The sequence below is a fragment of the Oryx dammah genome, unplaced genomic scaffold (genome assembly GCF_014754425.2).
Source record: "Oryx dammah isolate SB20612 unplaced genomic scaffold, SCBI_Odam_1.1 HiC_scaffold_4, whole genome shotgun sequence".
Taxonomy (NCBI): domain Eukaryota; kingdom Metazoa; phylum Chordata; class Mammalia; order Artiodactyla; family Bovidae; genus Oryx; species Oryx dammah.
In genome coordinates this window covers 48265892-48293733 of record NW_024070188.1, presented here as the reverse complement: position 1 = coordinate 48293733, position 27842 = coordinate 48265892, and the positions used below count along the sequence as shown (strand labels likewise).

Below are 27842 nucleotides of genomic sequence, written 5' to 3'. Positions count from 1 at the left end.
ATAATTAAATTTATAGTGATTATAAAGCTAGGCACATTAATACAACTGAAAATACATACAAGTCCAAGTAGAGCATTAGAGAAGTTTCCAGCTGCAGTGTGCAGCAAGAATGCAGACTTGTACTATTAATATATACAAAATAGATATCAAGAACCTAGTATATAGCACAGGGAACTCTACACAATACTCTGTAATAACTTACATGGGAAACGAATCTAAAAGAGTGGATGTATGTATATGTACAACTGATTCACCTTGCTGTACAGTAGAAAGTAGTACACATTGTAAATCAACTATATTCCAATAAAAATTAATCAAAAAGAACAGAAACTTAAGAGATTACTGTGCTAGTTGAGACGATATGGCTCATTAGGGTAGTGGCGGTGAGCATGAAGAGTGGAAAAAGGCAAGGGAACATTTAAGGAGGTAGAATGGACAGGACACCAAATGACACAAAGAATTCAAAATCAGGTACAAATAGTCACTGGTTTTATTCAGCCGCTCAAACTAGTTCTGAGGCATTTAAAGAGGTGTTTCAAACAGCTCTGGAGCAATTAAGAGCCTCCCACAAAGGCTATAAGAATACACTTCTTTTTTTTCTTTTTTTCAGTGAGCCGCACAGCTTCTGGGATCTGAGTTCCTTGACCAAGGATTGAACCTGGGCCCTCAGCAGTGAAAGCACACAGTCCTGACCACTGGACTGCCAGGAGATTCCCAAAGTATACATTTATGTACACATTATTTGTTTAAAGTTAGGTTCACTAAACACCTTCACCTTTCATATACTTCTTTGTTAAGTAATAAAACAATATAGTACTTCAGCCTATATTTCTGCACAATTAAGCCCAATTGTGTGAGGTTTGCTTGTTTCTTGATTCTGCTCTATAAAAATGGGAGGACTCAGGTACCAGGAAGTTTATTCATAGCCAGAAAATAATAAAAAGATTTCTTATTCTCCTGAAACAGGAAACTTTGTGTTTTCATAGTCAAAATAATACACAATTTTAAAGGATTTTGTTTTTTAAAAAGTAGCTGAGAATTTTGATGAAATTCATTTATTTCAGTAGAATTAAACTATAAGCAGCATGAAAATGTAAAGTGCTACATAAAAGCCCACAATACATAAAATTTAAAAGGTTTCATTGGTTTAAACAGTTACAGGCAAAACAGACATGTTTTTTTCAAGCATGCATGCTATTTTAACTACCCTTGTATGTGCTGTGTTGGTCAAAAAAAAGTCATGACTTACCTAAATCTTAGGATTTGGGAAAGGAGTCCTAAGCATTTATCTACCAGATCACATGTTTTTTTCCTGGCCTTATGCTATAAATAAGGGATTACAGAGGGGCTTTAAAAATAACAGTTTTCTGAAGAGGCCCTTTATTGGGGTGTTAAGAGTGGCTCCAAAGACCAATTTTGTTCTTTAACTCCACGATGGGGGTCAGATCAACAACTTAAGGATTTTTAAGTAGCAATGTGAGCTGAAAGGGAAGAAGCAAAAGATATGCCACTTTCAGACATGTGTATCAGCTGCTAAAAAAGAAAAAAAGAAAAAAAAAAAAAAAAAGGAGAAGCTGGCCTGGCAGTTGATGAGTGAGGGATGAGAGGCCAACTCAGGTAGAGGAGGAACTGTATGATGTGCCTTCTTCTTAATCAGTTTTAAGTATACATACACCCCATGAAACCATGCAACAATATCACATGGATTGAGGCTGGCTCAGAGGGAAAGCAGGGGAGATTGTTCCTAGCACACAATTTATCTCAGCATAGGCTGAGACATGGGGATGTTCTTCTTAGGTGATAAGATGACCTGGTGCTGCCCAGGTGAGTCAGTGACCTCTTGCTAGGAGACCACTGAACCAATATCCCTAATATCTTACATTCCAAACCAAGACTTCAGAACGTATTTTCTCAGGGCAATAAAGTTGTAAGATACTAACCTATAATTTTTCTGACATAGGAGGTCTTCATTAAGTCCTTAGGCTTTTTAGACTTTACCAACTTCAGCTTTAGACAGAACAGTAACAATCTGTAAAGACCTTAAAAATGCTAATTTATTAAAATTTAAGAAAACTGTGCATTATATCATAGTATACAATACGTTCTTATTTTAGATACAGACATAAACTGGGCTATCAAATGAAAACAAATTGTGTCTAACAGTTCATAGAACCAAAGCCTTATGAGAGCAGGAGTAAAAATTAAATTGGCCTTTAAAATCATTTTATAAACTGTTTCTATATTGCCCATAATAAACCACATAGGGACTTTATAAATACCACTCTCCAAAGTACTCAAGATACATTATGGACTAACTTTTGTCGTCTTGCCTAAAACCTAAACATAATTTGCAAAACTGAGTTGTAAAAAAAAAAAATTAACTTACAAATGCACTTTTAGAGCATAACCTATTTGAAAGTTGGGGACTGCCTGTATTTAAAAATTAAATCTTCATTAGCAATACTCTCGAGAGTGCCCTCAAGGCTGCTACTGAACATGCTGAAAGCAATGTTTTCCTGTGATTATATGTTCTCACCAGGCATTATTTACGATGATAGTTTAAATTATCTACCAGAGTCTGTGGAGCTAGCCAGCACTAAGTTATATATTGATTTTTGCACTGAAAATGATCTCTTGGGCTTTGATTAGGTGGGCGATTCTAAGGAGAGGTTTTTCTAATTTCTATCACTGTTACATGGGCCCTGAGCTTTTCTATTAAAATGGTACGTGAAATAGTTCAATATTATGCATATTCCTAAAATAATTAAATTTATAGTGATTATAAAGCTAGGCATATAATACAACTCAAAAGACATACAAGTCCAAGTAGAGCAAACATTCAAATCTTAAGACCCTCCCATTTAACTTTTGGAAGAAAATCAAGCAATTTCCTGGCTTGGACCCTTCCTTCCTTAAATCAAAGATCTATGGAGGATTGTTTTCCTTCTTTTTAAAAAAAATCTTGTGTGTGAACTGGAGAGAAGGGGATAATAGCATATCAAAGTGGTTACAGAGCATTATTTCCTCCTCAAATAACATCCAGTAATAAAGATGTAATCTCATTTCCTCAGAAATGTTTGACCAAAATAGTTACTTTCACCAAAGAATGTTTAGGACATAGAGTCAGTCATAGAATGGGCAATCCCAGTATCTCTCACATGAATACGTTTTAAGCAAGCTATTTGAGGGGTTTTATTTTCCCTTTTCAACTCTTATCCCTATATCATTCTAAATAAGTAGAAACAGAGTACTCAATAAATGGTATTGAGTAACTAGTAATACTCACTGGAACTTAAAATACCATCTTTTATCCAAAAATTTCAAAGGGCTATACAGAAAAGTATCACAAATTTACATAAAGAAAAGCTGAGGCGTGAAAACCAACAAATAAGTTATTTCCCTGTAGAGCAGGCTGGATAGAGAGACAAGGGACTTTGACTTCCAGTCCCTTAAACTAAGCAGGACACTGAATGTCTAGATATATTTATACTGAATTTATAAGGATCAAAAAAGGAATGAAGGGTAAATATAAAAAATTATTTTGTAAACAATTCTTAGATTATACCCAATGCAGAATGTTTAATGAAGCAGCTGAGTCACAGCTCTTAAGACACAAAACAATATTATAACTCAAAGTCAAATATGTACTCATTGGCCAGATATATTCGTCGGAATATAAGAGCTGCCAATGCCAAAGTCAGGATGACAATCAAGACAGCAGATCCGCCATGATCGGTGTGGTTGCCTCTTGGCTGCTGGCCCTGGGTGACATCCGGTGAAGTAGACGACCTTCTTTGACTCTGCTGCTGGGCCCGGCGTTGTCGAGGGCTCATGGAGGTACTCTTAGCTACAGGTTGGGCAGGCTGTTGAAGGGATGCTGCTGAGGGGTTCTGGGTTCCATACTACGAAATTTTAAGAAACTCAGTTTGAAACTGGCAAAGAAAACTTGTATACATACAGGCTATTCAACAGTACATGATATCGCAGAGCAGTAAGGCAAAACTACCAAGAATTCTCTGAATGCTGAGATGAGTAACTCACCCTTCTGAATAAGCCAGCAACACAACTTATTCTGAGTGCTCGCAGGTGGAGAAGGAATTTACCAGCAACAAATAGGACAAGGACAGAGTTTATCCATATTCTCCACAGATGGCTTTGTATTCTCCTCCGGCTGCAACTCCAGCAGTATCTGCTAGCATCTGAGTACTTCCCTTCTTTCAGGAGTCAAGGAGAGAAGCAATCTGATTCCCACTTTCTACATAAAGATTTACCATATTCTAAATGGCAAAAAAAGGACAACCCTCAATAGTGTTCTTCCTCCAGTGTTATCCTGCTGCTGCTGAGTCGCTTCAGTCGTGTCCAACTCTGTGCGACCCCACAGACAGCAGCCTACTAGGCTCCCCCGTCCCTGGGATTCTCCAGGCAAGAACACTGGAGTGGGTTGCCATTTCCTTCTCCAATGCATGAAAGTGAAAAGTAAAAGTGAGGTCGCTCAGTCGTGCTCGACTCATAGCGACCCCATGGACTGCAGCCTACCAGGCTCCTCCATCCATGGGATTTTCCAGGCAAGTGTGCTGGAGTGGGGTGCCATTGATAATTTCAAACCATATGTTCTACATAGTAATATTGTTATAAAAGTTAGATGTGGTTTTCAAAACAGGTTTATCCATTCTCACACTCCCCATCAACTGAATTGAACACAAGTCCAGAACTCTTTACTGTGTGTTTGAACTGTGTTACTTTATGAGTGTAAAGCATGAACTATTGTCAAGAGTACCCTGGGTATGTGCTGAGAAAAATGTGGAGGCAGGTATGGGAGACTCAAGTGTATCCTTTACTTTGGCACAGGAGGTGCCCCCTAAAAAGCCCTGGATGTCAACTGCTTTCTATCCTTTCAATGAATGCTTGGTCAAAGCAAAAACACATGTGGTAACAAGTGATTCAAAGTCTTAAATGTGGTTTATAGACAAGAATGGAGAAGGAAATGGCAACCCACTCCAGTAGTCTTGCCTGGAAAATTCCATAGATGGAGGAGCCTGGTAGGCTACAGTCCATGGGGTCGCAAAGAGTCAGACATGACTGAGCGACTTCACTTTCTTTCTATAGTTCCTTTTGGAGAAGGAAATGGCAACCCACTCCAGTGTTCTTGCCTAGAGAATCCTTCATGGATGGAGGGGCCTGGTGGGCTAGTCTATGGGGTTGTAAAAAGTCGGATACCACTAAGCAACTAACACACACACACAGACAAGAAAGCTCTACAAAATACGAATTTCATTTTGCTTATATAGATACCTTAACTCTACCTCTAATAGCCAAAGTCTTTGTTGTATTGAAAACTTTATACTGATTACAGTAGAGCCAACACACATTCTTTCAAGTAAGTAAGAATGCATGTTTTATTCAGAATAACTTTTTAAATTGAGTAAATACAAAAGATTTTAAATACTTTTCATTATATAAAATTTCAGTATTTAGAAGAAAAAAGAATCTAAAAATATAATGCAAATACTTAAAAAAAAATAGGTAAGAGAATGAGCTTTGTCCTGACAACAGCTATAAACAATAGGGAAAAAACTGCTGATCTTAGTTATCTACAGAAGACATTACACTTTAATTCTGGCATCACCCCAACATTAAAAGATGTAAATAATCTGAGTTTCTTAAAACTATCCTTTGGAAGCACTCAAACGTAGTGACCCATAACACAGAGGCAGAACTTGAACTTCCCTACTCCAGGGCTCAGAAGAAAGGTGCTCATTGAAGAGCAGGCACACGACGACCACATTTTATGAGGCTTACACTGTCACACTGTCATGTAGCGATTTAATACTAACGGAGGTGAACCGAGTTATAGTAACCAAGACAAGCGCACCACTGCACTTGAAACCTCCCGTTCTTCCAACTGTTCAGCCAAGAAGACAAAAGTGTCTGATAGAGCAAAAGTACTCAAGGCTTATAGGGAAATGGGTTCTTAAAAATAAAAAGGAAGGTGGTAGAATCAATCCAGAAACTAGCATAAGAGATTGACTCATCTTAAAGCTTTTATTTACAGCCCGACCAGGACTAAAACAGGTAGTCTTATCATCACTAGGCTGGCTTCAAGCACTTCACGGATGTGTGACCCTAATCAAGTTATTTGACCAAGGACTCAGCTCCCTCTCTTGTACAAGGGTAATATCCAGTTCAGTAGTTGTAAAGATTCAACAGGATAATGATATAAAGCGTGCAGGATACACAATTGCTTATTAAATGTTAAGGCATTACTAATATTACTATCAATACATCCGTTTGAAGACTCCAGATTGACGTTAACAAAAGAAAAGTCATGACTTTATTTAGGACTAATTCTCACAATTTTATTAGTATGATTAACATATTTAGAACAACAACCCCTCAAACCATGACTTCAGATGACATTTTAGTATGTGTACTTCATGGAAATATTTATGTAGGTACACTTCTTTAAACAGGTTCCTAAATTTCAGATTCCTTTTGGATGATACATTACTGACTAAAACTTAGTGCTGTGATATTATGAACTTCTCCCTATTTTAAACAATCACATCCTGGTAAAACTGTATGACTTCAATGCTGCAGACCTAGAGGACTCTAGATTGGAAGGGCTAACCGGATTCGGTTTTGGTGGTTCTTACTGAACCGCAGATGCAGAGTCAAGCTGGACTTGGCCATTTTCAAAACACCATAGGTTTGGTGGCACAACATTTAAATCGTTGCTGTTTGCCTAAACTTGTTCAAACACATATCACAGAATGTATACTTAAGTGATAATCATTTATATTTCCTTCATTAAGATGAAGTGATCATTTCTGGGAACATAAAAATATGTGATGTTTGTATCCAATTAAATTACATTTAAATATATATGTCACAATCACACATAAGTTCCTTGTAATGCATATAAAATTTTCTATAGTTTAGCATGTATAAGGGAGTTTTGTGTTTGCTTCTTAATACAAAGTGGAATGGCTCATTCAGAACCTCAATCTTGCGAAGAAGAAAAAACCTGATAGACTGGAAGAACATAAGTCGACCATCAGCATTGTTCCCATTTCTACAGGGCTAAAAAGTCTGCATCAAAAAGCAACAGATGGCCTGATGTTATCTGCTGTATTTAGACTGTGGGCAATCTCTCGCCCCCTCAAAGATAAAAAAACGTAGCTTATCTGGGATTTGATGTATAACATCTCAGTGAATTCATATTACACTAGCATGTAAAGCAGCTACCCCCAGCCAAAACCAGGTTTCAGTTACCTCCCTAGTGATCAAATTATATAATCACACTCTGAGATAATCTGTATGTAAATATAATTAAGAGCTAAACTTGTAACTATATGCAATTTATTGTTTTAACCAGAATTGGTATCAGTTACTTACCTATACCTGTGAAGAAGAGTTCTGTGTTAGGTACTTTAAAATCAAAATGGGTGGTGATCACTTTGTAATGTATAGAAATACCAAATCACTACGTTGTACACAAAACTAACATAGTATTATAGGTAGATTAAACTTCAAAAACAAACTCAGAGAAAAAGAGATCAGATTTGTGGTTACCAGAGGGGTAGGAGAAACAGATGAAAGTAGTCAAAAGGTACAAACTTCCAGTTATACGATAAATAAGTCCTAAGGATTTAATGTACAATATGATTGATGCAATTAACACTGCTGTTACATATGAAAGTTGTTGAGAGTAAATCCTAAGTTTTCATCACAACGGAAAAAATTTTTTTTCTTTTTCCATTCATTTTGTATCTATGAGCTACTAGATATTTGCTAAATTTATTGTGGTAATCATTTCATGGTATATGCAAGTCAGATCATTATGCTGTACACCTGTAAATTTACACAGTGCTACATGTCAATTATATTGCAATAAAACCAGAAGAAAAAATAAGGAAGAAATCAAAATAGAAAAGACTACTGTAATAACAAAAGTATTGTTTGTGCGATCTAATTTACTAAACTGTGTCATTTCTTTACCTGTATTACTAGTATATTTTTAAAGTGCCAATCCTCAGATTCATTTATTCAAAACCAACAAATATGACCTACTATATACAAGGCACTATGCCAGGCACTAGGGATACAGTGCAGTGGAGAGGAACGTACATTCTGGGAAGTGAAATAGACAATAAATCATTGTAAAATAAATTACAACTGGAATAAGGATAACTGGAACTGCAACAGGGGACTTGACACAGATTTAAAACAGACTAAAGACATATTTAAATACATCACAAAGTATTAGCAGACTGTCTTTATAGGTGACTACTCTCCTCTCTGCAGTAGGATGGTTCTATTTTTTTAAAAAACTATTTATGACATAGAAAACAATTAGAATTCTAAAGGTGAAAAGTAATCTGAATATTTTTTTAACTATTTCAAGCTAAAACATATATTGACTAAAATTAATTCACTATATTCCTCTATAACACATAATTACATGGGCAACACATAAAAACAATTAATCTCTTAGCACACACTTTTTTCTTACACCTTCTTTTCCAGTCCCCTCCAAGAATTTACTTTACAGCACCCTCTCTCCTGCTTTCTCCAACCTACTTTTTTCTACCCATCTCAGTCTCTTGAATGGGAGAGGACCACTCAGTCCCACTTTATATTTGCCTGGGCAAATCTGTATTTGCCCAGCTTCTATTTCAATTTCTCTGACCCTTTAACATCCTCTCTAAACTGGGGAAGGGGAGAAAGATGTGTCTATTCAACCAAACAACTTGTTACCAATATGAGTTCATCTCATATATAGAAAGGAAAGTCAATGTTTTTTCCCTATAATCCTAATTATTTAGCAACAAACCAGTCACATTTTCTTAATTGGTCTCTCCAGCGACCAAGACCCACTAATGTTTAGACAATAGGTCAGGGCACAACTAATAAGATGCACAGCACCCATGGAATCTTTCCTTCAATGATTATTTATTAGACACTTACTATGTGCAAGGCAGCACTGTCCAACAGAATATTTTCTGAGATGACAATAATGTTCTATATTTATGCTGTCCAAAACGGTAGCCACTGGCCACTTGGGGCTTTTGAATGCTTGAATTGTGGCCAGTGTGACTAAGGAACTGAAGATTTAGCTTAATTCTGAATAAGAACAAGAAGTTTATTTGGGAAGTGATCCCAAGGAAGCGTGCGCATGCACGCTTAGTTGCTCAGTTGTGTCTGGCTCTTTGCAACTCTTTTGACTGTAGCCCGCCAGGCTCCTCTGTCCATGGAATTCTCCAGGCAAGAATACTGGAGTGGGTTGCCATTTCCTCCTCGAGGGGATCTTCTCAACCCAGGGATCAAACCAGAGTCTCTTGTGTCTCCTGTACTTCAGGCAGACTCTTTACCCTCTGAGTTTTAATAAGGAAAATATAAATTCAGAGAGCCACATGTGGCTAGTGGCTATTCTACTGGACAGAGACAGCCTAAGGCAAATCTCTGACTCCAGGCCTTTGAGTCAGTGCCTTAAGAAACCTGCCAAAGACAGAGCACCTATTGAGAAAGTGGCTAATGTATGTATGTTTAATTTTATTCGGAGTCTAGCACTATACTGAAGCTAACTTTTCAGAAAAGTCATATCAATAGAAGAAAGGTCCTATTTACAAACCTAGAATTGTTTTAGTCCAGCTCCATTTAACGAAAAAGACGACTCAGAAAATATGAATAACTTGTTTAAGATACTGTAATTCATTAGAGGGACAGCTTGTCTCGAGTCTGTTAGGAGGACCAAAACATTCAGATAGTTCATCTAGAGACTCCTCTTCCTACTGCAAATAATTATGATGGTACAGATATAGATATAAAAGATAAGAGCCATACCGATGTACTTGCTGTAGCACCCTGGAATGTTGCAGGTATATCATCCTGTAAATCATTTAGTGAAAAAGAGTGGTTTAAGTCCGACTCAGCAATAGTCTTTCCAGATGAATTAACTTCTGCCTATTATAAAAAAAAGATACACCCAAGAGCAGTGTCACAAGAGATGTACAGAATAACCCACAACCTACTAAATTCTCTCTTGGATTCATTTTTAATTATTTATTTTAATTACTACTTTAATATCAATTATCCATTAGGTAAGCTCTGAACACTCATGGTGTCCAACACTGTGCTGGTAATTTAGGAGGAGGAATAGACGATACCTGTTCTCAAGGAGCTATTACTTGGTGAAGGACAAAACTAATACTCATGGATCATGGTCCACTCCAAAAAACTCTAAAAACTAAAGTTTTTTTGTAATTTTTAGGCATAATCCGACATGTGAGGTTAACAGTGTATGTTTTTTCACATTAGTGTAAATATTCCCAGGTTTGCTGATGAGATATTAATAGATTTGATTATCAGGAGCTGCCCCAGATCCCACTGTGCATGTTAGTGCAAGTTTAATATTTTCTAAAATCTGAAATTCTGATGTACAAGAGACATTTGGCCCTAAGATTTTCAGAGAAGTAATGTTAGGTACAACAGGAATCCTCAGAAGGAAGAAAATAACCAACATTTATTAAGCACCCCCTCTTTCAGGCACCACAATAAAACAGAAGGAAAAGTTTCTCCCAAGACCTGGACATAGAAGGATATACAGGATGGGTGAGACAAGGGAGGAGGCAGCATGCTGCTTAATGCAGGCTGACTTTTTTGATGAAACTAATTAAATTCTAGAAGTAATTAAATGTTTGTGCAAAACATATGCAGAGCAAAAGAATATGAGAGATATGTCAGAATATTAACAGCAGCTATTGCGTGGGGATGGGATTATGCATGATTATTATTTTTCCCTTATTGCTTATCTATAGTTTCTATAATAATAGTTAAAATTTATTATGCACCAGACAGTTCTAAAGTGAGAATTAACTCAATCCTTATAAAAATCAAACTAGTACCATTATTTATTTACAGATGAGAAAAAGGTACAATATGAGCAATATGTCTCATGTCCTACTACTAATAAGCAGCAAAGCTGAGACATGACCCCTGGCAGAGTATACCGGAGTCCAAGCTTTTAACTATTACTATGCTATAATGCTGCTTCTGAACATACATTAGTTTTGTAATAAGGAAAATAATCTGTAAAGATCTCAGTACAATGGAACTATACTGCTTTACTTTCTATCCAAAATTTGGCTAGGCAACAAAAGGGTTTCATAGTTAGAATTTATTTACAAATTTAGAATACCTTAAAACTGATTTGTCTAGCCAGTTCCTTGGCTTCTTGGTCAGCCTGGCTTGAATCACTTCCAGATTTTAAAGGCAACAGGATATCCTTCATGGCAAAGCCACATCCCTCACAACAGAAATCTTGTGATCTGGTGGGAAGTAATTTTTTGATGAATATAAATCAGATACTCGAAAGTTGATCTATCTAAGATACTCAAATACTGAGTGATTAAATTTAAAAGAACACTAGACAACTCCATATCACATTCCTACATGTAAATTAGACAATTTTGGCAATAATTATAGCTCAAACAAACACACAAGTTAAATTGGTTTTCTAAAAAAAATTCATGTCAATTATTCCTCAATTTTAACTATCTGAAATTAAAAAAAAAAAAATCAGGGTTTAGATTTCATTTTTTCCCAATATACTATCTCTTTAAAAGAAAAGTTTTAGATCTATAAGACAGCATACAAATTGCTTAACTACACTGTCCTTAAGTTCACACACAACAAGCATATATTAAGTCTGTGTAAAAAGTCCATTATAAAGCTCAAATTGGGAATTCTCTGGCAGTCCAGTGGTTAAGACAGTGCTTTCACTGCCATAGGTGTGGGTTTGATCCCTGGTCGAGGAACTAACATTCCATATTCTTTTGGTGTGGCCAATAAAAAATTAAAAAAATTGAATACTATTTACAGATATTTCCAGGGGAAAAACCCAACAACTCTACTCATCTAAATAGCAGTACAATTTGAAAGATAAAAGACAATTCATGGAAAATCCAGACAGTGAAATTCATCATTCATTATAACAAATAGAAGCTCAAAATAAGTCTGTTAACTATTTCCTAATATTAATTTGATTTTCTATGCTTCCATTTTCTTTTTTGTATGACTAGAAGTAAATGTGTATAATATACACTGTTACACTACTAAACTTTTACAAAAACTATTTTGTCATACTTCTAGTTCAACATAATAAAACTCTTAGATCTTGAAGAACATACTATCACATTATAAAGAACATACTATTTATAATTTCATGTAAACAAAACACATGTAAAAGCTATACTAATTTAGTACTTACTGATGAACATTTTTTGTTTCAGCAGAAGTAGCATTGCTGTCCATATCCTTTTGAGAATCAGTTGTATCCGAATTATTTATCTTAAAGTGTGTGCACTTTTTTTTCTCCCTCTCTATTTTTCAGTCGTGCTGAGCAGCATGTGGGATTTTAGTTCCCTGACCAGGGAAAGAACCCTCGCCCCCTGCTGTGGAAGTGTGGCATCTTAATCACAGGACTACCAGCGATGTCCCAAAAATATGTTCATTTTTTAACTGAGAAGTCAGATGAAGTTTAAAGGAGAAAGTTTATTTTTAATACATTAGTTTATCCATAAGGACAGTATGCTACCATGATTGAACGCAAAATCATGTTTTAGAAAGCCTATATCACAGACTAAGAACCTAGACTATATACAGTGAGAAGTATAAACAAAAAAAGCCTTATTTTTTTTTTTAACCTTGTACATGAAATGAGCTGGATACAAGTATCAATTTAGAAAGTCAACAAAGGAGATCAAAACAAATGCTATGTATTCAAAGTACATACTATAGTCTGTGAATAGTAGCTGCAAGGTATATTCCGAATTTGGGAATAATGTTTAAAAGAAAAGTTGCTGATAAAACAGGGAGTCTATCAAATCTTCCTGAGGGATAGAACCCAAGGATCAAACCCGCATCTCCTGCAAAGCTGGTGGATTCTTTACCGCTGAGCCACCGGGGAAGCCATGCTAGGGTGAGATATACTATCATTTAATTAAACACAGTAGATCTGAAGGGCGGCAGGCAGCCAAGTTCAGAACAGGACAATGGTCAAACTCAAGAACGGGTCTCCACACTACTCAAAGGAGAGGCTACTCTGAATCTACTGGGTTATACAGACAAAAGGTACCTGAAAAAAACTAGAAGGCAGAACTGCTGGGAAACTACAATTCGATAAAGAAAATCTCCTTTGCTTTATTCCAGATCACTTGTTGTGCACTTGCTATGAGGCAGATGCTACAGATACAAAGATGATAAAATGAGTTTCCTCCCTGCCTTCAAAATGGTTTTTAAAATTTTCATGGAAAGCAACATACATATCATTACTCTGGCTTTTTTCTACCTGTAACACTGCCCACGTGGAGATAAATAACCAGTACTGTCTTCTAGAAGATACCGTGCACTGTAGGCTGGTATTACCAACTACTTTTTAAAGGAAGATAGCATGAAATAAATTCTTTAGAGTCTGATCACTCCTGGGGAAATTAATACAACTAAATTTCTAAGATAGCATAACTAAGACTAGATCCTGTAGCACCAAGGTAGGTCACACAAAGAGACAGAGCTTATCTGCTAACAGCCATTATCTAGAATGGTATTCACATCTTAACAAACAAGAAAAGGCAAAACTTACTTTTTGGCAAGGGCTCTTCTTTCCTCAGGTGTGTAATCGAGAGAACCTATGGCTCCCTCTCCTTTTGTTGGCATAAACCCAATGATGGCTAATAAAGCTGTTCTTACTGAAATAAAAAGTAAACATCAATCTAAGTTGCTTTGCAAAAGGAACTCAGGCTACTCTGAAAAGAAAAAAGGAAAAGACTCAGGGTTTCAACTAAAGAGATACAAGTAGGGGACTGTATTAAAATGATGCAAAAATCCCAATAGGGAAAAGTATTTCTATTATTTATTCAATAATATAAAATTATTTATCCCAAACAGCTTCAATCTTGAGAGAGTATTATATCTTATTATTTATGAATTGACTCAAGTTCTTTAAGACTTGTATTCACTGTAAATACTCACTGCTCCATGAAGGCTGCCAAGTTTCAGGATGATGTCCTGAGATGCTCAAACAGATTTTCTTGCCTACTTCAAATCGTCCATTAGCCTTAGGAATAAATAAGGCATTTAAAAAATTAGGTATGTGTGTGTTTAATGTTTTATACTTTATAAGCATAAATACATTTTACATATAAATAATTTTTTAAAGAGAAGTTTTAGAGGATGGGATCTCTAAGGGGATACAGATTTTTGTCTTCTTATAGATACCCCACAAATATTTGTTAGATTCAGAATGAAAAATAAAAGCTGTCTTTAGAAGCTGTCATAGCACATTTTGAAACTGAGTCCCACAACTGACATCTCAGTAACTGACATATAATGACGTCCTGATAGCCTCCTCTGTGCCTAGTATGGTGCTAGGCTCTGGGAAGGAGCTAAAAGAGAAGACATACAAAGGCCAGGATAAAATCTAAAGACTGGGTGTCACCTAACTAGACCCTGGGGAGGAAGGCTCTGAGGTGGGAGTGCCTCTCAGAAGGATGATGCAATTCCATACAGGAACACAGAAGTGAAAGATGAGAATGGTTTCAGTTTTGTCTTGCTGGAAGAGCTACTGATGGTGTCCAGCAGGCAGGCAAAAATACAGACCTGCTGACCGCAGAAGAAGATAATGCATTCCTGATGCTTGACTTTCACAGAGGTGATCAATGAAACCATTTCATAGAAACAAGAGAAAACAGCTGTAGTCTGAACTTGTAGAATATCCATACTTGGGAGAAGGAGAGGAAGAAGAGGCATGAAGTTAGAATACAAGTTCCAAGTAGGCAGAGTTTTGACTTACTCTCTGCTACACACACAGGGTATACGGCACGAGTTTAATAAATATTTGTCAAGTGAAAGCTGGAGAAGATTTTTTCAAAAGAGAGGAAATGAATCAGAAAGAGCAAATATTGCACATCAGCATACATGATGATATCATTGATGAATAGCTGTGGCATCAAATACCCTCCACCAGTTTCACCACGTACCAGCTCTTCCTTCAGACCAGCTGGCTCTCCCTACCATCTAGCAACTGAAAGAAGAGACTCCTAACACAGTAGGGCCCCTCCAGGCCTCCCACTCCAGACCTACTGCCAGCGTGACTAATTCTCAGTATCACCTAAGATTTATTAAGCAGCTTCCATATATCAGGACCTGACAGTATGATTATATTCTTCACACACATTCCTTTTGACAACTGAGAAAAATGAATCTCAAAGAGACTATGTAATTTGCCCATGACACGACGGACATGGTACTGGCCAGAATTCAGGTCTACTGGCCCTAAACAAACGCTCTTTCCACTAGAAACAAACGCCACAGGGAAAACCATTAATTTGGTAATGATGACAATGTTTTCTTTCACTATTTGCTGCTCCATGTGTATCAGAAGTTTAACTTAGATTGGAAAAGGATGAAGACTGAGAAGAGATGGTGTGACTTCTCAAGCTGCTCTCTTGAGACTGGCGTAGTAAGCATGTTTCAACAGAGTGCTATGTGTGGTCACCAGAACACAAGAGATGACACTATAGAGTTAGGATGTTTTGAAGGTTACAAAGAGAAAAAAAGGCTACAGCTTAAAGTCGTAGCAGAGACATGGGAAGGTTTTTGTTTCATTTTTGCTTCTTTCAAGTTAGAGGATAATCAAACACACATAAATGAAAGGAAATGAAGGAAGGAAAGCTTTAACAATTAAGAGAGGAATTTACTGATGGAACAAGGTCCCAGGAAAGATAAGAGAAACCTGGATGTATAGCTTTCCTTTACATGGAGATAAAATATGTGAAGATGGAGAGAAATTCTAAGATATAAACAATAACAACATAGCTAACATTTATTGAGGACTCTATGTGAGGACTCTATGTCAGTTCTTACTCTAAGAGCTGCATGTGAAGATGAGGAAACTGTAAAAAAAAAAAAAAAAGATGAGGAAAATGAAGGACAAAGCATAAGGTGAAAAGCTGAAGGAGATAATGGGATGAAGCACAACAATAGTAACTACCCTCTGCTGCTGCTGTTAAGTCACTTCAGTCGTGTCCGACTCTGTGCGACCCCATAGACGGCAGCCCACCAGGCTCCCCCGTCCCTGGGATTCTCCAGGCAAGAACAATGGAGTGGGTTGCCATTTCCTTCTCCAATGCACGAAAGTAAAAAGTGAAAGTGAAGTCGCTCAGTCGTGTCTGACTCTTAGCGACCCCATGGACTACAGCCCACCAGGCTCCTCCATCCGTGGGATTTTCCAGGCAAAAGTCCTGGAGTGGGTTGCCATTGCCTTCTTGGAACTACCCTCTACTGAGTACTTATCATGTGCCAGACACTGTGCACAGCACTTTGTCCACTAATTCACTGAATCCTAACAATCACACTATGGCAATGAGCATCACAAGTACTTCTCAGATGCTTCAACTTCCTAGGAATTTTTTTCCAGAAAAAATATAGTCCCAGGTCTGGTCTCCAAAAGCAAAGTTATAATAATAATGATTCCTTTTCTTAATGAAAAGGAATATGCATACTACACTTTACAGCCGCCAGGAAGCATTCCAAAAAGCCGAGAATTCTTACCGTTAGGAGAATAATGCTTGGTGGTTTCATGGGATACTCTGGTGGCAGTACTATTCGTCCATGATAAACTCCTCCATCAAAATCAGAATCTGGGGGCCCTCTAACTGTGAAGTGCCATTCAAAAAGATTATCCTGAACAAAAACAATAAGCACCAAGGGATCAAGAACATTAAAAAACTGGATTGTTTCTACCAGTGAGTATTAGAAACATTACTGGGTGAGAAAAAATAACATTTTATCCTATTCTAATGCACAATGTCTCAAGTATAAAAGTTATAAGTAAAAGCTATTTAATCTAGCTTTCATGTCACATAAGAGCTAAAAATTTTTTTAATGCATTTTAAAACACATGAGCACCGTTTTCATTGCCGTTGTTTAGTTGCTAAGTCTTGTCCAACTCTTTTGCGACCCCATGGACTGTCCATGGGATTCTCCAGGCAAGAATGCTGGAGTGGGGTGCCATTTCCTTCTCTAGGGGATCTTCCTGACCCAGGGATCAAACCCACGTCTCCTGTATTGGCAGGTGGATTCCTTGCCACTGAGCCACCAGGGAAGCCCCCTGAGCACCATTACATGTTCATAAATAAGATTATAGATGTATATACTTTCTATTACATTAGCTCCATTTATTTTTTCTGAAAAATATCTTCTGGACCCTGAAGTTTTAATATGGACTAACTGCTTGACACATTCCAAAATTCTTCACTTGAATGTCTCCTGGGTTTACTGGAATCTCAATCTTCCTTTGTATGTTTTGTTCAGTTTTTGCATTATTTTGGTGTGGTTTATTGTCAACTACATTTCTCTGAAAGGAATTTAAGGAAGAAAATCTGTGCTCTTGTATGTCTAAAAATATATTTATTTTGAGTTCATGCTTGATCATTTTTTGGATGTGGATTTACTTAATCAATTAAATTATTTTTATTAAAAATTTATTTTTATTAAATTATTATTTGATCTAAAAATATTATAGACTTAATTAAACTGATAAATAACCCCTGAATCCAAATTAGTGAAAATTATTATTTATATAATCAAATAATTTACTATAAATTTGGATTATTTTAGCAAATTTTCCAAATTTATCCCTCATAGATGCCAAAAAGCTTATTAGTAAGTGGTCAGTTAACACATAGGCTGTTAACATTATATGTTAATATCATCGGTTACCAAGTACTTCATAGTCTGCAAAATACTTGCACAAACATTATTACATTTTAGTCCCACCATTACCATGAAAATGAGACTGGGCACATTTAAATACCTTCCTTTCACAGACTGGAAGACTGAGGTAGAGGTAGAGATGTTTGTACAAAAAGCCCAAACTAGTTGCAGAGACCCCTCAAGCGGCTAAGTCTCCCAAATATAGAGTCTGGAGTTCTTTCTACTTTTCCTCCCTCATACCTAAACTAATTTAGTATCTGAGGCCCCCCTCCCTTTTTTTAGCTGAGCTGTGGCATGGGGGATCTTAGTTCCCCAATCAAGGACTGAACTCCTGCCGTGGAAGACTGGAGTCTTAGCCACTGGACCACCAGGAAAGTCCCTGAGACCCATTTTATAGAGACCAGAAATCTGCTTCTTCTAAAACATCTGATTCTGAATGGCTAACAGAATTACTCAGTGCATACCTTAAACTAACACAACATTGTAAATAACTGTACTTCAATTTTCAATGGTTTAAAAAAATACTCAGAAAATATAGGGAATAAAATATATCAATAAAGCATACCAAACACATTTATAATGATTCAATGCAATGAAAAAATAATTTTAAGAAACTTAGAAGACAGAGATAGAAACTAACCTCTAAAGGCTGAGCATGGTAATGATCTGTTGGATCTTTCAATTCTGCTGCTTCTTTCATCAAACGTTTAACAGCTAAAACGAAATTCACAAGATAGAGACATTTCAAATAAACTTTTTCCATGTGATTAGCAGATTTACAGACCTAATGAATAAGTTCCTACTTCAACAAAAAACGTGCAGAGGACTTATTCAATACAGCATATGATTTAATTATGCAATAATAGTAATAATGGGGGAAGAAAAGGCAGCTAGGCACTAGAAGAGTTACATATTAAATTAAATATATAGGGAAGTTTCAAAGAGATGCTATTTTTCTCTAGTAAGTACTTATATACAATCCCTATTAGGTAGCACTCAAATATTAATTCATGTAATCCTCAAAACAACTGAGATAGGTGCTGTTTTTATCCCCATTTTCCAGATGAAGAAACTGAGACATGGAGAGATTATACATGCCCAAGGTTACATGGTAAATGACAGAACTAGGATCTCAACACAGGCAGTCCAACTGTACCTTGTTAAAGATCTGCACTGACAAGAAACATGGCCTCTGGTACTTATGCTCACGAACAGTAAACCCCCTAAAATCCTCAACATCAGAACTTTCCACTCAATATCTTCTTTGACTTAATGGCGCTGTCCTGGTATCACTGAATCTCCATAGCACTAACTGAATTCCTGTTTGAGATTATTTCTTTGCTAAATTAAAACCTCCAATCCACTGACCCCACAACTTTCTTAATGCCACCTACACCTATACTCACTTCTCTCTCTATCCATGCTCTTGGCTCTTAGATGTTCCCCTTTCATACTCCCCTAATAAGTTCAATTCTAACTGAGCCAAGTCAACCATCTTCTAATTTGGAGTCTATACCCAAACAGCTAAGCATTACTGAACAGGGTTTAAAAAGTCACAGAGACAGGCCCACTGACGCTATTATAGAGGTATTATTAACAACCTCCGCTGGGACATGGAGTGCCGCATCCAATGCCACGCAAGGGTCTATATCTCCAGTAAACCCCACCCAACACCTTCCAACTAGTGCCCCAAGACTATTCATACCTATTCACTCTCTTCTCTTCCACCTCTTTCAGTTAATGGCACAGACCTTATCCCCATGATAAATGACTGTGAGCAGCCTATGACAGTTTAGAGTCCTATGTGTATCTGTACCCTCTTTCCTACCCTATTGGTTCATAAAGGTCAATCCTTTGATCCCAGCCCCCTCACCCTCAAGCTTTAGATGCTAAAAAAAAAATGTCAGGACACTGGTATAGGATACAGGATAGCAAAGCCAGAGAAACACCAGATAGCTCAAGGCTCTCTGAAACTCTGCTTGAGAACAAACTAACATAGTTTAATACATGTTATGAGAGAAGTATGCACCAGGTGGGCACCTAACCTGAGAGCAGACAGAAGAGAAAAGGGGTCAGGTACTGAGATCTGAAAGAAAGACAGTAGGAATTACCCAGCTAGGAATAAGCAAAGGAAACAAAAAAAGTAAATGTGCAGTGGCGCAGATAGGCATGCTATGGGGAAAGGTTACCTGAGAAGCAACTCACACATAAACAACCAAACAGTTCCTTATGTATCAGGACTTTTGCAGAAAATTTCATTTTAATCAAGCGTTCCTAAGCTGCAAAAAAAATTCTTAAGTCACTATCCTATTCCATAACTATGAATATTCTTTTCCATCTCCTACTCTGAACTAATCCCTATAGGCAGAGAATTTGTTCATCTGATTGTAAATATTCCCTAAGCTCATACTAGATGCTATGTGTGCCAAGCTGCTTCAGTGGTGTCTGATTCTGCGGAGCAGACGCTATAGCTACAAGCAAACTAAAATACAGTTTCTGTTATCAAGGAGCTTATAGTCTGGAGGGGAGGAGTCAATGCAAATAATACAAAAAATGCTTTATTAGAAACAAGCACATATTGAGACCCAATTTCTCCCCTACCCTCCACCCTCGAGTTCTAGTCACTCGGCTTTGTTCAGTTCTTTGCACACATTCTACCTTCTATTTCAGACCTTCTTTCTTCCGCACCAATTCCTCAGCCTGCAGCTCTGCTCCTCTTCCCATCCCCCACTTCATCGAGTCTGGCTCTCACTAGACCTTTAAGGGTCTCCTTGATACCTTCCTTTGTCCACGCTCAGAGGAGTGACTAGAGATTCCTACTGGGACACATAAAAGTCCCTGAGGAGTCCTGGGAGGAGAGTGGACACCAGGAATGCTCTCCAAGTTATTTCTAGTGGTCAGTCAGGTTTGGAAACCACCGCTCTGGAGACTACATTGAGCCCCCTGGCTCTAAGTCCTCACAACATTCTATAATTTCGCTTTTATAAATTTTACCTTCACTGGTGATTAACACCTGTCTTTCGTGCTCATTAACAACATCTACTTCACTGAAGTCTCCTCTGGACTTAAACACTCATATATTAGCTGAAATGAATGCTAGTATCTTCCCCCAACAAAACTCTCTCCAAAGATCTGATTAAAAGCAGTGGTTTTCAAATTTATTTGATGAGATAAAATCCTTTGTTCAAAGAAAGGTTTAAGGAGGACCTCAATATATAAAACAGATAACAGCAGGCTAGCATGAAAGGACCTCTAAGCTATCTACCCTCTTCCACCTATTCTAAGAGGCCCAGAGAAAAAAGAATTGAAAACCCTTGGTTTAGAGCCATGTAAAAATACCATTAAGTTAATACTATCAGATATAAATAAAATCATGAAAGTTGTTTAACATGACTAGTTTTACATGATTGCTGTCAGCAATCAAAGATGCCAAGGAAACTGTTTTTTCTTTATTTCTCATCAGCTGGCTGCATAAACTGATGAGGTCAGATTTTATTCATTCCGTAACCTTATCACATTTTTCTCTGTCTCTTCCTCACTCAGTTTATTAGAAAAGAAGAAAATAAAAATTCAATGGGTATTATGAGAGATGTATGGAAGGGTCAGAACTGCTGCAAGAAAGAATTTAAAGGAACAATCACTGGCTCAACTGAAACAAGAGGGAAAGGGGCAGGGCACAACCTCTGAAAGAATGACATGGCCCAAGGCCCATCAGCAACAGAAACTGATTAGAACCAAATAGGTCCAAGATGGCAGACAAGTGGACTTCCACTAGACCTTGAGCCTCAGTAAATGTTTATGCTCTTTCTAACACTTCAGCAAGCTAAAGGACACACCAACAGGCACCGTGACAGTTCCAAGGCAGTTCCTCCACCAAAAAGTGGGCAGTGGCCCAATTCCAAAAAATCCCCAACCCCTTTCCCAAAACAGCTATTACAGTCCTCCCAGTCATTAGCCTATGAAATTACCCAGCCCATCAAAGCTAACGACATCATATCTCCAGGCACCTCTCACCTTCTGTGATGGCCTACACTCTGTCTGTAGAGTGTGTTTCTCTCTAAATCCACTTCTTACCTATCACTTTGTCTCTCACGGAATTCTTTCTGTGATGAGACATCAAGAACCTGAGCTTCATTACGTGCAGAAACCAGATGTGTGATCCCAGTTGGAGGACTGTGGGTTCTGGCTGAGTTCAAATCCTGGCCAAGTGAGTTCAAGTCTTAATATGAGGTGCATGGTTTTACATGGTTTCACTAAACAAGTTGATTTATTAGTTCATGGGCCAACATAAGGACATACCATGTGAGAGCCAAAGTACATAGTCAAACAGAAGGTAAAACTATTCTAGTGTACTTATAATTCATTTTTCCGGAAACAACATATACTATGAACATTTTTCTGAAAAAGAACATGGATTCTGGAATTAGATCTGCATTAAAATTGGCTCTGACATTTTGTAGCTCTAAATACTTGAAAAGTCTCCCAGTCTTCTTCTGCTGTAATGTTTATATCTGTCACATGAAAGTCAGTAATTTCTTCACAGAATTCTCCTTTCCTTTTCAACCCTCCCTCTTCACCAGGTCAGAAATGGACTGGGATTTAAGGGTCCTTCAGTGATTCTCTCTGGTTCAAATGCAGGCCTTAAGCATATGAAGTTGGCAACATGGCATGGCTCCCTGCCCGCAAAAGAAATGTCACTGCTATGGAATAGTCAAGATTCAAAATACTGCCTGGAAACTAGGGCTGGAGCACAGTATGCTCCTGACACTCCATCTCTTGCTACCACATGGCTAGTGAGGAAACTTCCCATTCCAGCTCCTCTCTTATCTCTTTGCAAGGTTATAAATGGAACTCTCCAACCATGGTAAGATAAGATGTGATAGCAAAGGAAAGGAAGGTGGGGAGCACATGCATTCCTGCTTTCTTCTTTTCATGGAGGCCACATGACCACTCTGGATCCAATCTCTAGGTTTCAAGGGCCTCCCGTTAGCATTCTTCACATGCTCAGCTAACTCACTGGACTTTGGAGACAAAGCTCCAGGAAAAGGGGATCATTTACTGGTCACTCTTATGCAACTATATTCTCTTGGAAAATAAATATCTTGATATCATCAGACTCCAAAGCATGGGTAAAATGCAGGAGACAGGCTTATCAAGGATGTGAAGCCAATGTCATGCTCCCCAAGAGCCTCTTCCTGCTCCCATAGTGAAGACACTTAAGCAAATATTTAAGGACTGATATTTCTGCCCAGGAAGATCTTGCAAAGGTATATATTCGACAAACATTTAAAGAATATCTGAGTTATGGAGATAGAATAATGACCAAAACTGCTTCTTGTCTTCAAAAAGCTCGTAGAGAAAGACATGAAAACAATTAAAACAGAAATACTGACCAAGTGTGCACAATCACACGGACTACTTAGTATGCCTAGGGAAGCTGGACAAGGCGGAACCTTAAAGAAGACTGAAGAACTAATAGGAATCTCACATGAATCAAGGCATACAGGTTAGAGCTGCTCCATCTGGATAATCACTCAGGCCAAATGGGTAGATGGTAAAAATGCAAAGGAGCGTAAGAGTGGTAGGAGATGAGGCTGGTGAGGAAGGCAAGGATCAAATCACGTTCAGCCCTCTGTGTTTAGTTGCTCAGTTGTGTCTGACTCTTTGTGACCCCATGGACTGTAGCCTGCTAGGTTCCTCTGTCCATGGGATTCTCCAGACAAGAATACTAGAGTGGGTTGCCTATCCCTTCTCCAGGGAAACTTCCTGACTCAGAAATAGAATAAGGGTCTCCTGCATTGCAGGCAGATTCTTTACCAGCTGAGCTACCAGGGAAGTCTACTTTGAACTTTATCCGTAGCTACAAGGAAGCTATTAAAATTTTGTCAATTTGAGGGGGCTTCCCTGGTGGCTCAGCTGGTAAAGAATTCGCCTGTAATGCAGGAGACCTGGGTTCAATCCCTGGGTTGGGGAGATCCCCTGAAGGGAATGGCTGGCTACCCACTCCAGTATTCTGCCATGGAGAATTCCATGGACTGTAGAGTCCATGGGGTTACAGAGTTGGAAACAACTGAGCAACTTTCACTTTCACCAGGAAGCTATTAAAATTTTGCCAATTTGAGGACTGACCTAATCAGTTTTTATTTTGTTCCAACTGATCTGGTGATGATGGACAGTAACTGATTAGATATATGTGACTTTGTTCATTGGTGCCCGCATGGAAATGCATGTATTTGTGTGTGTTTCAGGGTAGGGAGTGGAATAAAAAAGTAGACCAAGATCTCAAAGATGACTCCCATGGGTTCCTGGGGGCTGTCAATTCCTGAGATAAGGAAAGAGGGGGAGCAAAGAAAACTGATTGGTTTTTGGTTTTTACACCTTGTAGAGATTTTTTTGGCGGGGCGGGGGGGGGGAGGGAGTTTGTGGGAAATCTAGGTAAAGATGTTAAATCACCAATAAGTTCTGTGTATCTATAGCCTAGGAGAAGGGTTTAAATCGGACATTAAAACTTGAGAATGATTAGCGTGAAGGGGCAGTAGATATCCTGGATATGGACAGAGTAAGTGTGTGCTCAGTCACTTCAGTCGTATCCAACTCTTTGCAACCCCATGGACTGTAACCCGCCAGGCTCCTCTGTCCACGAGATTCTCCAGGCAAGAATATTTGAGTGGGTTGCCATGCCCTCCTCCAGGGGATCTTCCTGACCTAGGGATTGAACCCGTGTCTCCTGTGGCTCCTGCACTGCAGGCAGATTCTTTACCACTGAGTTACCAGGGAAGCCCATTGATAGAGTGACTCCTGTATTTCTGATGGAGGTAATGGGTGCCTTTGCACCAATTTCTTATATGCCAACCATCTGCTGAATGAGCAGATAGGGCCCTTCTGAAGAAATCTTGCCACAGGAAGTTCTTTACATGTTATGTCCCCTTACTTTGTACTCTGAGACCCTGATACTTAGACCAGAACAGACCCAAAAAAGAGAGCAGGGTGCTTGATCCAGAAGCAACTACTGACAGGGTAGTCAGAGGCTTATGAGGTAGCCTCACATAGAGTTCTGCCCATTATCACAGGTCCATTCTAGAAAAGTCATTAAAAATACATTGTTCCATCTATAAAATGAACAAATCCATATGCTAACAAACTGGCCTTTAACCAGTTATTTGTATTGTCTTAATTGTCCCATCCATATCTCTAAGACAATTCCACGTCAGATAGAAAAAGGGTTATAGCTCTTACATTGTGCGTTTTTAACCACTTCCTTTCATGCATTCATTACCTTAAAAAGTATTACAAGACAGAAAAAAAACAAAGAAAACATTTTCAAAAAAACAAAACATTTTCACTATGCTTCCCGCACTTTCAATAAGTTCCATATTTCGGCTAATTCACTTTTTCTGTGAACACCAAATGATCTGTAGAATTAAAAAAAAAAGTTTAAAAAACCTCTTTTTTAGAACAACAGCACTACCTCTGAGGAAATGAAACCGAAAAGACGAAGCAATTATACAGCTAGAAGCATGTCTACCAAAGAAAGCTCAACCAGTACCTTACAGTAGGTCATACAGTGTAGAAATAGAACAAAAATTCTGAAGAATTCTAAAAGCTTATCACAGTCTTGGGTACAATAACCTATCAAAATTCAGCAAAGTCCTCTGACAACAATCTCTTGGGACCCACCAACACTCCATTCCAAATTGCACTATTACTCATTTTCATTATTCTCTGGACATTCCACTAAATACCTCAGCTGTCTCAAAGAACTTGGTACCATGTGACCAAACAGTCACCCTACATTTTACCCACATATTTTTATTAAAATCTAGCACAATTTTCACATTCTAAGCATTCTACCATCTAATCTTAAAATTAAGCTTTTCTTTCCCTCTTTCTCTTTCATCTCCCTTTATTCCCCCTGGCGTAGGAGATGGGTTGAGGATGGCAGGGGTGGTGAATCCACTGAAATTGAATCCTATAAACGTATTTCTTGGAGAGTCCAAACCCTTCCGCGGATTTTTTAAGTCTATGGCTCCCCCAAACGTTATGACTGATTCTTGGTTACCGGAGAACGTTTCTTAGGCCTGACAGAACTCAAGTTAACAAAGCTCTGTTCAATCAGTATCCTCAGGCTTTTCTTCAGTTTTTATTATGTTTTCAAGTCATTAAAAAAAAAATCCAAGATTCACAATATCAACTCTCTCCATGAGCATGCTAATCTTGCTGATTCTTACTGAGAAGTCGCTTCTTCGGAAGGGAAAAAAAAAAAAAAAAGAACCAATAAAGGTTGGCCAAACCATCACTAAAATCCTTTATTAGGATTATTTAGACCTGAAGTGTGGAGTTTCTCCCTCTGAACAAATTTATCAAGGTACAAATCCAATACCACTTACAGAATCCAAAGGTTTGTAAGCCTGTCTTAATCTGAGAGCTGCTTCCTTTTCGTGCTTCTTTATTTTGTTGTTTAGTCGCTAAGTCGTTTCTGACTCTTTCGCGACCCCATGGACTGTAGCCCGCCAGGCTCCTCTGTCCACGGGATTCTCCAGGCAAGAACACTGGAGTGGGTTGCCATTTCCTCCTCCAGGGGATCTTCCGGGCCAGAATGCAACCCGCGTCTCCTGCACTGGCAGGCGGATTCTTTATCGCTGAGCCATCAGGGAAGCCCGCTTCTTTATTATACACCAGAAAAGTATTTGAGGCTAGGATTGTTTGGCTGCTTCTGTGAATGAAGCAGGGGTATTAAAGACAGGAAGAGAAGTTTCTATGCCTGAACGGAGACATACATACATCATACCAGTATGGCTAAAATCATGGTTAGTTCTAAAGTACCTGGCTCAACTAGTTTTCTTAGCTTTTTGGTTAACCGCTTTAGTCCAGAACATTTCCTTTATGTCTGTAATTCTATTTGCCCCAAAGGCTGCAAACAGGACGTTTAAACGAAATCCTCAAATGAGAGTGAATCAAACAGCTAATAAAAGTCCGGTGGCAGCGACGGAGAAGAGCTAACGACCGTGTTCAAGGCGCAGGTAGGGCAAAGGATTGATCTCTATTACTCACGGCCATCACCATTACACCTGTTCTCGGGGATGAGCTGATAACCCAGTTCTACGTGGCGAAAATGAGGGAAGGGCAGTCGGGGTGCGGAAGGGAGACCCCAGGTTTTGTGCCTGCCGGGCCGCCCGGCTCCGCGGCCTGCACCAGCCCGGCAGGCGGCGGGCTGGCGTAGAGCGCGGAACCGGGAGCGGAGCGGCGAGTGGCGGCCGACGCGAGGGGACCGCGGCGCGGGTCCCCGGGGTCCGGGGTCACTCCCCCATCGCGCTCACTGTGCGGCACCGCCCCCTGCCCACAGCCCCGCTCACCCGGACTCTTCAGGTTGTAGCGGGTCTCCATGGCGGGGGGCTGGCCCGGCTCCAGCCTCCCGGCCCGCCGCCGCCGTCGCCGCCTCTCCGCGCCGCCGCCTCCCGCGTCTCAACTCGGTTCGGGCCGACCGGGTCTGGCCGAGGGGCCTCCGCGGTGGCCGCCCCGCCCAGGCCGGGACTGAGGGCGGGGCGGGAGGGCGCGGGCTCCGCGGTGGCGCCGCCTCCTCCGCTGCTCCCCCGCCTCCCAGAGGGCCGGGCAGGCGCCGGCGCCGGCCGGGGTGTCGCTGAAGCCGGGGCTGGGCTGGAGGTCAGCCTCCCCGTCTGGCCGCGGGCCCAAAGCCGCCACGGCCGCCCGGCCTGCGTCACCCGCCCTCGCCCAGGTTTTGTGAAGTTGTCCTGACGTGGCAGTCGCTTCGTGGCGGGGGCGCGGCTCGGCCGCTGGTCACTTCCCCGGTCCCGCGAAGCGCACTCCCGAATCTGGCAGGAGCGGGCGGCGCTCAGGTCTTACCCTTGCCCGGGCCCACCGGGGCTCCCCAGGCGCTTGCGGGACTTCCCGCGGAAAGGCGCGGCCCGAAACGCCCCGACCGCCCTCGCTGCGGGCGGATCTGGGCCCAGGTCCTCGAGACCGGTTCAGAGCCACCCCGGCCCGTCGCCCGTGTGGGCTGGCTACTGCCAAGTGCTTTGTTTTCAGATCGGTAGCTGTTTGAGGTGGAAACA

The 27842-nt window shown here is 39.5% G+C and overlaps 1 protein-coding gene across 1 annotated transcript; it reads right to left on the bottom strand.

Annotated features, from left to right (window-relative positions):
- Nucleotides 1-467: 467 nt before the first annotated feature.
- Nucleotides 468-27309, bottom strand: UBE2J1 (ubiquitin conjugating enzyme E2 J1). The gene is made up of 8 exons (XM_040238806.1): nt 27126-27309; nt 18413-18486; nt 16609-16740; nt 14029-14113; nt 13640-13745; nt 11198-11327; nt 9844-9963; nt 468-3902 (listed from the first exon to the last, which is right to left on the bottom strand). Exons 1-8 carry the CDS (start codon nt 27154-27156, stop codon nt 3624-3626), a joined length of 957 nt encoding a protein of 318 aa, XP_040094740.1. The 5' UTR covers nt 27157-27309; the 3' UTR covers nt 468-3623.
- Between the last annotated feature and the right edge of the window lie 533 nt (nt 27310-27842).

Bases quoted from the DNA above. Each gene is read 5' to 3' on its own strand.
- UBE2J1 (XM_040238806.1), bottom strand. From the start codon at position 27,156: ATGGAGACCCGCTACAACCTGAAGAGTCCGG. The intron at 16,741-18,412 runs GTTAGTTTCTAT...GTTTTTGTTCAG, and splicing joins ACCATGCTCAGCCTTTAGAG to GATAATCTTTTTGAATGGCA. The intron at 3,903-9,843 runs GTATGGCTCTTA...AAAATTTCGTAG, and splicing joins GTGCTACAGCAAGTACATCG to TATGGAACCCAGAACCCCTC.